Source organism: Drosophila suzukii, chromosome X, assembly GCF_043229965.1.
Source record: "Drosophila suzukii chromosome X, CBGP_Dsuzu_IsoJpt1.0, whole genome shotgun sequence".
Classification (NCBI taxonomy): Eukaryota; Metazoa; Arthropoda; class Insecta; order Diptera; family Drosophilidae; genus Drosophila; species Drosophila suzukii.
This window is the reverse complement of record NC_092084.1, coordinates 22,796,855-22,809,304: the sequence shown is the minus strand read 5'-3', so window position 1 is coordinate 22,809,304 and position 12,450 is coordinate 22,796,855. Positions and strand designations below refer to the sequence as shown.

Genomic DNA, 12,450 nt, shown 5'->3' with positions numbered 1-12,450 from the left:
GGCATCAATTTAGGCGCACAACAGCTCAAACTCGTGGCATTTCTTTGCCGTTTGTTTATTTGTATCATTTTGTTCTGTTTTTTTGTCCCATTTTGATTCGTTTGCTTGATATTCGCTGGCGATTTTCGGCACACTCGCGACATCCATCGCTGGCGGCGGTTAAAACCGCGCCGAGACATCTACGCATCGCATTAGAGGCATCCAAAGTCGCTGGCTACATGGCAGGCTCAGATTTAGATACAGTTTTAGCGTCAGATTCAGATACCGATATTGACGGTGACGGTGGTTATATCTACGATTGTTGTGCAATGGCCAAATCGATAACAGAAACGGCAAAAACGACAACGAGAGCATCCATAACTGCAATACACACACGCAAGAGCACCACAACAATCGCATTTGTTTTGCTGTTAATCCTCTGCTGTTTATGTGATTACAACTATGGAAGTATGTAGTCTCAATCACCTCCTCCCCCTGAAAAGTTTTTTTTGTTTTGATCACGATTTTTTTTGTGAGTGGGTGTTTTGTGGTGAAAATTCAATGATATAGTTCATGTGTGACGTCAAAAGACACTGACAAGAAACTGCGTTGCGTATACGCCATGTGACCAACTGATGGTTTCGGCCACTCGTTAAATAATAATATGAAAAACTAAGTTCCTAACTATATTAACACCACACCAAATAAAGCAACAACTGAGGACATGGCAAATATAAAAATAAACCATTTATTGTGGTAATTTTTGTTTTCAATTTTTTCCATTCAAGTGCCCAAATAAATATGCAAATAACGATATGTCTATTAATATCGGAACTTAATAAATGTTTTTCATGAAATAAAAAACATTAAATGCAATTGAAAATACAGGCATTAAATTCAGATTTTGTGGTAAGAGTTTTACGACTAATTGGCTTTAAATGTATTAATTTATAAAGACTTACCTTCGATTCATTTAAATTAAAGCCACTTTGTAAGATCTTTAACTACAGCATATACAACTTTAAAGTTCTTAAATGATCTTTTTTAAGCCTTAAGTGCACTACCAACCAAAAATAATCCCATTGAGCTTTAGTTTTGAAACCGATAAAAACAATGTAGCAGCGATTTGCAATCTATTGAAAGCGTATCATAAAGTGTTGTTGTAGTAACCCAATGCCGGGGGTAAATCGAAACAGAAATTGAAAAGTGAAGTCGAACAAATGAATGGGGGGAATGTTTTAGGCTTAATTGGCAGGCGAAGTCCTTACGCAACAAGGACTCTGGCACACAGATTAGTCACTCCCAAACACAACACACAAGTCCATGTATAAATGTTACCCATTTTGCAGGCTGGGCATCACAATGCTGGAGGAAGCACAATTCCGGCTCGATCCAAACGCCAGACGGAGAATTTAAGCGACCCTTCGGCATACTCTGCACATATCGCTGCTTTCTCTGGTTTCCGCCAATGTAAGTTATGCAATCACAATCAGTCAGCCACCCAAACACCCAAAACACCCATCTCCATAACACCCACCTCCATAACAAGCCGTAACACCCATAAATACCAACCACCTAGTGCCATTGAAATACCCAGCCAGCACATGCAATTTGCAATTTATGCACGCCTCTGTTATTCTGTAGTGTGAATTGCATTTTAAAATAAACTTGTTTGGCTTTTGCTTGGGGTTTGCTTTTCGGACTTGAGCTCGGGGCACGCACATATAGGTATGGGTATATGGGGTATATGGCAATGGTTACTGGGTAGCATTTGAATTGCATAACAATTAAAATGGCTGGCAGCACTGTTTCGACTCGTTTGGCTTCTTTTTGTCGAGCTGCCACTGCCATCGCTATCGGGAATAAATATTTCATCAGCGATTCCTTGCATCCGCACCAATGCATCACATCACCTCCATTCCGGCATCCTGGCAATCCTTTTTTTTTTGGCTTCCACTGTTTACATTCTGATGTTCGTTCCAACTTTCAGCTATCCCTACTGCGAATTCATATTCGATCTGCGCTTATCGAGGCACTTCACATCCTTTCCGGACTGCTATGAGATTCGGTGCAACGAGACCTTCTCCTTTTTCGGCAAGGAGACCCACTACTGACCCACTCCATATGTGACCTACCACTCCCATTCCTGACCTTCTTCTTCCTTTTTTTTTTGAGTGCTATCTGTGACTAAGAATTGTATGCTTCAATAAATATGGGTTACTGCAGAAAACAATGCATTCGTTTGTCTCTGTCGAAAGTGTGAATATTAAGAGCACTTAACGTCTTTGTTTTTGGGAGAATTGTGGGTTCTCTTCTTGCTTTAGGGCCATTTTAAATTGCAGTTTATTGGTATACAGGTATTTGAGATATTAATAAAATGAGTGCCATTTTGAGTACAGCAAAAGTAACTCATGAGCTTTTAAATTTTTATTATCTTATGGTATTTAATCTTGCTTATAACTATATTTTCTTTAAGAAGGTAAGCCCCCTAATCATATCCTCGAGCATTAGAATATTTATTACCTTATGGTATTTAATCTTTTATATCATTTATTTCCCTTACAACCATATTTTCTTTAAGAAGTTAAACCCCCTAATTATAGCCCACCTTCACTCATTCGACTTGCTTTTATTATTCTATGTAAATAGTGCCCTCCAGTGTCGGGCAATCATTCAGGCTGATTGCTTTTAAATCTCACGTCTCCTGAAGTTTATGATGAATGGTTCTTGCGACCGCTCTCCACATTCCACTCGAAGGACTCAAGATCCTGTGAGAGGTGTTCATTGCCCCGGCGCCAAGCTGCAGGCAATTTCCTTCACTTTCCTTTTCGGCTGGCTTTTAGTTTATTTCCGGTTTCGTAATAAAGGACAAACAAACAAATAAACAAAGGGCATGGGACAAAGGACCAGATACAGATACTGGATACTGGTTACTGGTTAGTGGATGCTGAATACTGAATACTGAATACTGGGGACACCCGCCCAAAACAACCTCATTCAATTCACAAATATTTGCATACAAATTAGCATTCTAATTGACTCGGGCCCAAAAATAAAGTAACCAACAGGCCCTTGGGGGCGTGGCTGAGGGGGCGTGGCAAAAAAAGGACTCTACTCGCTTCATGTGATTGGCAAAAGTGTCCGCGGAAGCAGCAAACGGAAACGGAAATGGGGTTGGAATTGGGATTGGGGGGTTCCAGCCATATCTGTTGGCCATTGTCTTGGCGGATGGCACAAGCCGTTGGCAACTAGCTCATACTCCACGGTTCCATGGTTACCTTTACACTGTGAAAAATTATTTAAGAATAAAGAAAACTTTTGAAAGCATTTTTAAATGTAATTCAAGGTATACAACGGTAACCATTGTTTTAAAAAATAATATTTAATATTTTTTAATTTGGGGATGTCACTAAAGTTGTAAAATAATTTTTAATATAAAGTGTCTAAAAGTATGCAACGTTTTGAACATTTTTATAATATAAAGTGTCTCAAACTATGCAATAATATAACTTAAGTTTAGAAGTATAAGGAATGCCTTCAAAATGATCACTATCCTTTATTCACTGCATATGGGTGTCTGAGCCTAAAAATAAATTTATATTTAAATTTATTTTGATTCTGAATTTAAAGATTAAAGTATATCTTTGCTGGATACATTTCAACACAACTTAGATCCATGTTAACTTTCTGATACTAAAAACTAAATATTTGTATACTATAAAAACTTAAAACGTAGTATTAATTAGTTAAAATGAAACATTTTCTTTTGGATAATGTATATTAATATTCATATTTCCCAGTGTATTTTGGCTCCCTTTCCTAATGCTTAGCCGCTCGAGTTAATTGTTTGCTTAGTGTCATAAAAATACAGTTTACGCCTTCCACAACAACACGTCCAGGTGACCCCCTGACCCCCACGCCCCAAGGAACCACCACCACCACCACCACCACTACCCGTAGGATCCCCAGTTGGTCTAGCAGCAGCGATGTGGCTTAGTGGAATTGGCCAAGCGGAATGGAGGGGGATTTTAAGGGGAATGGAAAGGAGGTGAAGCGAGTGGATAACAGCCACGTGCAAACAAAAGGTCGACGCAGACAATGTTGTCGCTGGAAAACTTTTAACTTTTACAAACTTAATTGTTGCCTGCTCTAAATATATAACACAGCAGGATCCACCAGCTTTGGTGGGCGGTGGGCGGTGGGCGGTGGTGCGGTGGGCGTGGTTGCGGGCAGGCACTTGGGTGGTTGGGGTGGTTGGGGTGTCTTTGCGGCAATCGCCTTTGTGTACTGGCGTTTTGCAATTTATGGCACTTTGTCTGTTTAAAGTTATATTTAATGCCACCCATTGTACTGGGTTATTAATATGAATATTTTAGGCCAGAACTTAAACTTTTATTAATGAAGTTTAATACTTGCATTTAAAGTTCCCCATGAATTTAATTTTGCAATAGGTTAGATCTAAGAATTTCAGAGATCTAGACCCTAAAACTTTTTATTTATCAAAACATTTTTTTAACTAAGCTAAATTTGTATAATACTTACATTAAAAATTCCTCTAGGAATAGCATTTAATTTTATTTAATGAGAGACAAATTAGTTTATCAAAATATTTGCTTAGAAAAGTTATTGTTGTGCTGGCAAATCAACTTCAGATTTTATTAAAACAAATAAATTAAATCAACTTGTCTCTTTGTGGGCTTCATTGGAGCATACGGAACTCCAGTTGGTCCATGCATGTTCACCACGTCGTATTCGTGATATTAAAAGCAAAAAAAAGACAACCATACTTTGTGAACAAACCTGAAATATGATTAATTCCAAAACCGCCGCAAGTATGCCCTCAAAGTAAAAAGTCCTAATAAATTCAATTAAGGTGTCTCCCTGGTGATTTCTGAATGGCATAGCTTCACCTGTGTACCTCAGTGCTGCGGCTAATTCTAGCGCTCCACAATTCGCCGTACATCCCGGCGTATACGTGATGTATACTTGACGTATACGCGACGTGAGCTGCGATTTCTGCCGCTCAAAGTGGGGGAATCCCCGGGCAGCAAAGCATTAACACAGGCTTGAAAAAATGCGGGGGGGAATTCAAAAGTTGTTGCAACTCCGGCAAATAAATATTCAGAATGCAATTACGCATGGAATTTGCTAGCACTTAGCGTGTCGTTTTGCCCACTTGCAATGCCCTCGTTGCTGCTGCAGCATTGCTGAAAAACTTATTTAACTTTTTACGATGTCATTTGGGAAAGTTTGTAATCATTTTCGTTAGTGCATGCTTCAAAAATGGCAAAAGAAAAGAAGCCAAGAAATTATTTATACGATTTTCAGACAGTTGAAAGTGTACGACCGAGTATAAATAAAGCGCTACCGCTGCCGTTTCTTATTCCTTTCGATCTAAAGAGGCCAAAGCGGAGTTTTCCCCAGTTTTCCCAGCGCGTCTCGACTCTCCAACTGCCAGTCGAAGTTTTCAAAAATGTTGTTTTCCACTTCTCCTGCGTTTACTCGCACTGTGTGTGTGGGTTTTTTCCTCATTTTTTTCAACCCCCAACCCTCTGAGATCCTGAGCCAAAGTTTTGGAGTATTAGTGCGTGCAGCGATTCGAAGGGGCCGAGATGCAACTTTTACTTTCCAAGCTGCAGCTTGTGGCTGCCCTTGCCATTTCCTTCACTTAGATGCAGTTATCCAGTTAACCAGCCGCAGGCCAACTGCTCAAAGCAGCTGCCACTGAAAACTTTGGGCTAATCCCCAGACCCACTACAAGTCCCAGTTCCAAACCAAACCCCTCCTGATAATTTCCGGGCTGAGATTGGGCATTACGAGGTAAGTGCAACAGATGTATTAGTTCCCTAAATAACACATCAGTGACCCAAAGAACTAAGGTGACACATAAATTTGTGATCACCCTATATCTTGTAAAGAATCTGTACAATTTCTTAAAACGGGGGACTTTACTTAAAAGCTATTTTCAGCTTCATATGATATTTTCAATCATTTTGCTCGAGCAATGACAAAAAAGCCAAGAACCAAGTAAGACATTATTTCCTAATGCATCGTTGAAGTTTTCCTTTAGTTCTGCTTGCATGGGACAGCTCGGAAAAAAGCTTTTAAGCTACTTAAGGTTGTTGGCAGGGCGATTTCCCGCAGGGAAAATGGTTAGAGGGGGGTAAATACCCGGCTAATGAGTTGACAGGCCACGCCCCACAACAGTGACGCAAAAAATGAAAACAGTAAAAGGATAGGGCAAAGGGCAAAAAAGCAAGAAACAGATGGGTTACAAGAACTCACTTGGTCCAGTGAAATCCCCCAATGAACTCTTTTCATACGGGTTTAAGTGCAGTCAACTTTCAAATAAATTAATAATGGACTTCTTATTACCAAATACTTTATAGATTTGATAAGTTGACACACACGAACTATAATAAGATCATTAATAATTGTATTCTAGAAATTATAATGTTGATTAAAATTAAAAAAGTTAATTGAGTGAAGAGGTAAACAAATTTGGATCAATTTGACCAACTTATTAATTTATTATATACTTGCTAAAAGCAATATACAAAATCTTATTAATACTATCATCATATCCTATCAATGTTGTCTCTGTCTCTACACTGTAGAAATTTCTAGTAATTCAAATTGTAAACAACAATTTACAAATATAATAATAACACTTTTGTTTGTTATTATTTTAGACATTTCATGATCACTTTTGAGTACCACGTCACTCTGCAAAACAATCAAGGCATCCCTTCGCACGCCCTAAAAAACAAACCGATCGCAATTTCCATGTGATAATGCCATTTCAGTGGCCCACAAAACTTGCACTTGACATTATTGCGATTGCTGGAAAAACAAACGATTATTATGACAAACTGTTTCGGTCCAATCTGCGTTGGTTTCTCTTAGTTGGAATGGTTTGGATTGGATGGGATGGGATGGGATTGGATTGGATTGGATGGGGGGCATTAATCATGGGCGAGAGCTTGGGGCATGGACATGGACATCGGCCTGGGTAAAACGCAAAATTTGCATTGCAATTTTATTCTTGATTTAATCAAGTGCCGTGGCACAAACGCCAATTTAACTACCCACACACACAGGGCAATGAGAATGCCGTCAGACGTTGCGTATACGTAATGCCGACTAAATAATGCCCGTGTGCCTTTAGTTTGTGTGGCATCATGGGATTATGGAATGGTGTGAGCTTAGCGCGTAGTTTGCACCAGCCAGCCGAGTCACCGAGATGTACCAGCTGGAGAAGATCTGGGTCCTGCTGTGCCTGGCCCTCGTGGGCGTCCTTGGTTTTGGCCAGTTCCACATGAAGCACTACCAGCTGCAGCGCAACTACAACACGCAGGAGGATTCCGGGGAGGACGACAATAGTGTGCTGCGTGAGTGTTCCCTTTAAGATCTCTCCATACTGAGAGAATAGTATGTGGCACTAGGAAAGAGGTACCGAAAAGATATCATAAGATAAACAAGGTCAATCGAAGTATAACTCTTTTTAGTTTGCTTTAATTCTATGATCTCTATCAAAATATTCATGTAGTTGTCCGTCCAAAAATTCTGAAATCTTTTATACTTTCACAAATAATGAGGTACTGAAATTAAGAAAATTATATTTAAAGTCTTCAGTTAATAACCTCAATTGTTGGTATTCTTCAAATATTATAATCTTTTACTAAACATTCCTGAACAGTAACAAAGATTTTTCAAATTTGGAAAAAGTATCTTAAATAATAGTTTACTGGTTGTAATTATTATACATAGGCACTGTTTTATTGTGCTTCATAATTATGGTAGGTAGTTTGTATGCATATCTGAAATTATGGTAGAAAAAGTCTATCTAACTCCAAGACATACTTTTAATTTGAATATCAAAAAATCCAATGCCATTAACTTTAATAAAACAAGTATATACTTGTAAAAGGTATGTGGTTTGCATTTTTCAATTGTTAAGTACACATACAATTTTGATTGGAGTTTCCCAAATATAACAAATACTAATACCATTTTCTCCACTTTCTTAACAGGAACCTTTCGCCGCTGCATGTGGGAGCAGTCGAAGTTCCTGCCCCGCCGCCTGGTTTTGCTGAGCCTGTGCTCGAATCTCTTCTGCGAGAACAACCACATAATGCCTCGCTCCAGGTCTATTTTCGTAGTGGAAAAAATGTCTAGGCCGAATGAGTAGTTGACCAATGCAATTCTATATATAAATAGCTCAGCATGTGCACTCCCCCCACAGCTCCCGTTCCCCAGCATGCCCATCTATATAAGTCCCATTCCAAAACCCATGAAAAGCCCCCCATGATGGAACCTGAACTAATGCCCCGTCACCCGGCTTGGTCCCGGTTTTGTGTCTCCTCCAGCTGCCTGGACATCCTGCCCGACCAGTGCGAGCAGGGCGATGAGGAGGAGCTGATGTACAAGCCCTTCCCCGACTGCTGTCCGGTTTATTGCAACCTGAAGCGTCGGATGCAGCGCCTGCGCACCATGCACTTCCGGCACCGCCTGCTGCGCAACAAACAGGATGGCTCCGCGGGATCTGCCGGTGGTGGATCCACCGGTGGCGACGGCCCCAACAACGCACTCCTCAGCGAGTTCGTCTACAATAACTACTAGGCCAAACAGGGACGACGCGAGCGACATTCCAGCAAATCAAATTATTCTGCGATTTGTGAACGAGTCAATTTGTACTTCTGCCTGCAAAAGGAGTCATTCGGTCATCCCCACACTGAGCGGAAAACGGATCCAGTCCTTGGATTTTATTAAACTCAATCTCAACATATAGGCTACAATGTAGGATGTAATATAAACATATACAGGGGTGTCACACAAATCACCAGGGTTTAAACTCACTCTAGAATGTTATTTTAGGTGCCTAAAAGTATGCAGTGAATAGGGATAGTCTTCCATAAATGCACTTCCCAGTTCAGATTTACATTGTTGCATACTTTTAGACACCTTCAAAAGTGATTTTAAAGAACCAGTGCTTTGTGTGGCATTCTAGATAACATTTATCAAGCTTGAAGTATAGGCCTTAAAATAAGTTTGAGATAATGTAAACATGTTAACTTGATTTCCTTAATTATAGACTAAATAGTCACCTGGGGAAAGCACAAGATATTGCATTTGCTGGCTTGAGATTGTTTTAATCTGGAAATATAATGAAATATTTAAAATGGAAGAGCTTGCATTTTATTTTGTATCATCTATTCAAAGCTAAGAGATTGTCATATAAATGTTTCTGGCTCTTCTTTAATTGTAAATTAGGGTTAGGGTTCCACTTTGTCGAGTACCGACTTTTTCACAGTGGAATCTCTCGAATCGAAGCTGTCACTCTTTTGGTATTCGTCTAGACAGGCTCTCGAAAGGGTCTGATTGTCCAAGTTGATGGACTTTTTCTATCGCTGTTCAGATGCCGTGACCAAGTAGCTGCAGCCCTTTTTCCCCTGGACTCCCCCATTAGGGTTTTTCGGGGTCTCAAGTGACGTCCTTCTGGAACTTAGATTTCAGGGGGTTTGGGGTGTGGGCATGGGCATGGGGGAATGTATCCTGCAGCGCTGCTTCCTGTTTCCGCTTATCGTTTTAACACTTTTATGGAGCAGATGCAGCTGCAGAGCTTCGCAGCTCGTGCTTCTGTCTTCATTTTTATCTGCAAACAAGCAATAAATTTTATTTTAATAAGCAACACTTTTGATAGCCAGTGTTGAGCTGAGCTCAGCATTCTCCTCCCGGCACTCCCGACACTCCTTTCCCCAATGTTTGTGCACTTGTTTTGTAGCTTGTCGTTGTCCTGGCAGCCGCTGCCATCCTTGCCTTCCTTATCCTTGCCGCATCCTTGCCGTGGCGCTGCAGTAAATACAAAGGATACTCGGCATCATCGGCTCACCGTTAGCTGCCATAATGTTGCGGTCCAGGGCAGAGGCGTCGAGCAAAGGGGGTAATATGTGAAGAACTTCAAGGATATTATAGATAGATTGGAAAATTGATGATCGATCCTGATGGTAAACAAAAGGGAAAAGGTTTTACATTTTTTCAGTTAAAATATATTTTTTCATTCCTATAAAATCAACATACATATATTTAAATATACATACCTTTAGTATTCGATAATATACTAGCCTGAATTCGATTTGTAAAATGTTAATATTTAGTCAATTGAAAAGTATTTTTCTTAGAGAAAAGTATTCCATTATTTATTTTTTTTATACAAAGGCTCAGATCATAAAACAATATTGACCTAAAGTATTCCTAGTTGCATAAAGAACGGATTCAAAGTCATATATAATTCATGAAAATAAAAATCTGGAACGGCCCTCTAGATATTAAACTTTAGTGCAGTCATGCCTGCAAAGGATTTTTAAGTTTAATTGAAGCTCAATAGTCAATTAACGATAATTCGATTGTCTCTGCCTATCGAACACAACTGTACCTTGTGTGCCTTTAGTTTACCCCAAAAAAAAAGCAGGTGAACGGTCAGTGAGAGTGAATTGAAAATTGCAAGCAATTGCGAGTCATTTGGCTGGCTCTTTTTCAGGACTCCCGGTCCTTAAAACAATGTTTAAGTTTAATTGAAGCTCAATAGTCAATTAACGATAAGTCGATTGTCTCTGCCTATCGAACACAACTGTACCTTGTGTGCCTTTTGTTTACACCGTAGAAAAACAGGTGAACGGTCAGTGAGAGTGAATGGAAAATTGCAAACAATTAGGAGTCATTTGGCTGGCTCTTTTTCAGGACTCCCGGTCCTTTTGGCTGCCACGTCAATGTCCTTGGCTTTGTGGCAAAACATTACCCCAGATCCAGACCCAGATCCGGAATCCAGAGCCCAGAGCCGGGGTCCTGATAATCCCCATGGACCAGTCGGCCGCCCACCTTGCCTCGTTTACTTTGTGTGGCTATAGCTGTATCCTGCCACTGGGATATACCTCCTGAAAGCTCCTCCACCTCCCATCGTCTTGTTTTTTATGTGGCTTTATGCGGCAACATCTCATTGTGCTCCATACGTGTGTGTGTATGTGTGTTTTAGCTGTGTGTGTGTGTGTGCGTGGCGCCTTGTCGTCCTTCTTGCAGCCATTGTTGTTGCATCTGCAGATGATGTTGTTGCTTTTTTTACTTTGTTGCACTTTGAAGATTATTGCACAATGCAATTTATATTTATCGTACGCTTTTAGTTCTAGCCGCTTTTTGCTAGATCCCTTCAATGCGACGGGGCTTATGAACTACTGCATGGGGTTTGAGGCAAAATTTTTGATCTCCAGAGATTTGAAAACAAAAGTGCTGATTGGATAGTTAAGAACACACAAAATGAAGCAATTTTTACGAGTTGATATATTGTTATAACCTATAGTTGTTATCTTATTCTCTTATATATTTTATTATTTTTATTACAATATTATTTTAGATCCCAATAATACAAGTTATGTGTTATTTTATAATAATTATACTTATAATAATCACAAAACCACCTATAATTTCATTTTTAAACTAAGATATCTTAGTGATTATGAACTTATTATCGAGATGAAATTTAGAGAGGGTGTTTAGGCTTCTTTCCTTTATAGTTTCCTCGATGTTTTTGTTTCATTTATGTCCTTGGTGATGTCATATACATGGTTGTCTGCTCACATCTACTTTTAAACATATATGTATATACACATACGGCTGGTGATTTGTGGGGCGTGTCGCAGCCCCTTTGTCGTCATACATACCTGCAGTCGGCAGCGAAAAGTGCAGCTGGGAGCTAGGGTATCTACTTTATCTGCATGTGGCCACATTGTGGATGATTATAAAAACTCAATGCATTCAAAATTGCGTTTTTGTCTTGGCAGAGGCGTCTCAGGGCAGCTGCTTTCTCTACTTTACAATACAATGGATTTTATGCCCAGATCTGATTGTTAGTTGCCAGCACTTTAAGGCCCCTGACAATTTTATTGACTGAAAGTCATGGCGACCTTTGGTGAATCGAGTGAAATGCCAAAATGTCCATTAATTAACATTGGGATTGGGCAAAGTTCTGGTTCTGCTTGAGCTCTAGCTACAGCTACAGCTCCAGCTCCAGTCAATGGGCAATTCATCTCAGTGGCGGATTTCAGTTTTCTTTGTTTTCCGACTTTTCCAGCTTTTCCTCGGCGCACAATTAGGCGGCGCGGACTTTTCTGGTCTGAACTCAAAACTGTTGAGTTGTTGGAGCACTTTGAACTTCTCGCTTATTGACATTCTTCAACAAAAAATGGCAAAAGTTGTAGAAGGAGCAAGGGAGAGAGCACTAAATAACTTTTGAATAAAGTTGAAGTTTGGAATCAATAATGACGAGACAGATTTGCTTTGGGTGGGATAAGCTCTATTGGCAGTTGATTTTTGTAATGAAACTAAGATGCAACCTTTGACGTTAGCTTAAAGTCAATATTGAAATGAATATATTTAACTAGTTATATTCGGCAAATCCGTTTTGCCAAAACTATTCGA

The 12,450-nt window shown here is 39.7% G+C and overlaps 2 protein-coding genes across 3 annotated transcripts; both read left to right on the top strand.

The window, feature by feature from the left end:
- The first annotated feature begins 119 nt into the window (after positions 1–119).
- LOC108004587 (uncharacterized) lies at positions 120–2,212 on the top strand. Its single transcript, XM_017067526.4, has 3 exons — positions 120–447; positions 1,329–1,449; positions 1,970–2,212. The coding sequence occupies exons 1-3, from the start codon at positions 219–221 to the stop codon at positions 2,091–2,093; spliced, it is 474 nt and encodes a 157-aa protein (XP_016923015.2). The 5' UTR covers positions 120–218; the 3' UTR covers positions 2,094–2,212.
- Positions 2,213–7,180: 4,968 nt separating this feature from the next.
- On the top strand, positions 7,181–9,166 carry LOC108021828 (uncharacterized protein CG1552). 2 transcript variants are annotated; one of them, XM_017090632.3, is made up of 3 exons: positions 7,181–7,370; positions 8,013–8,166; positions 8,349–9,166. In XM_017090632.3, exons 1-3 carry the CDS (start codon positions 7,223–7,225, stop codon positions 8,599–8,601), a joined length of 555 nt encoding a protein of 184 aa, XP_016946121.1. In that variant the 5' UTR covers positions 7,181–7,222; the 3' UTR covers positions 8,602–9,166. The 2 variants fall into 2 exon arrangements, with proteins under 2 accessions (XP_016946121.1, XP_016946122.1); XM_017090633.4 differs by having other exon boundaries at positions 7,182–7,370; positions 8,013–8,127.
- The last annotated feature ends 3,284 nt before the right edge of the window (positions 9,167–12,450 follow it).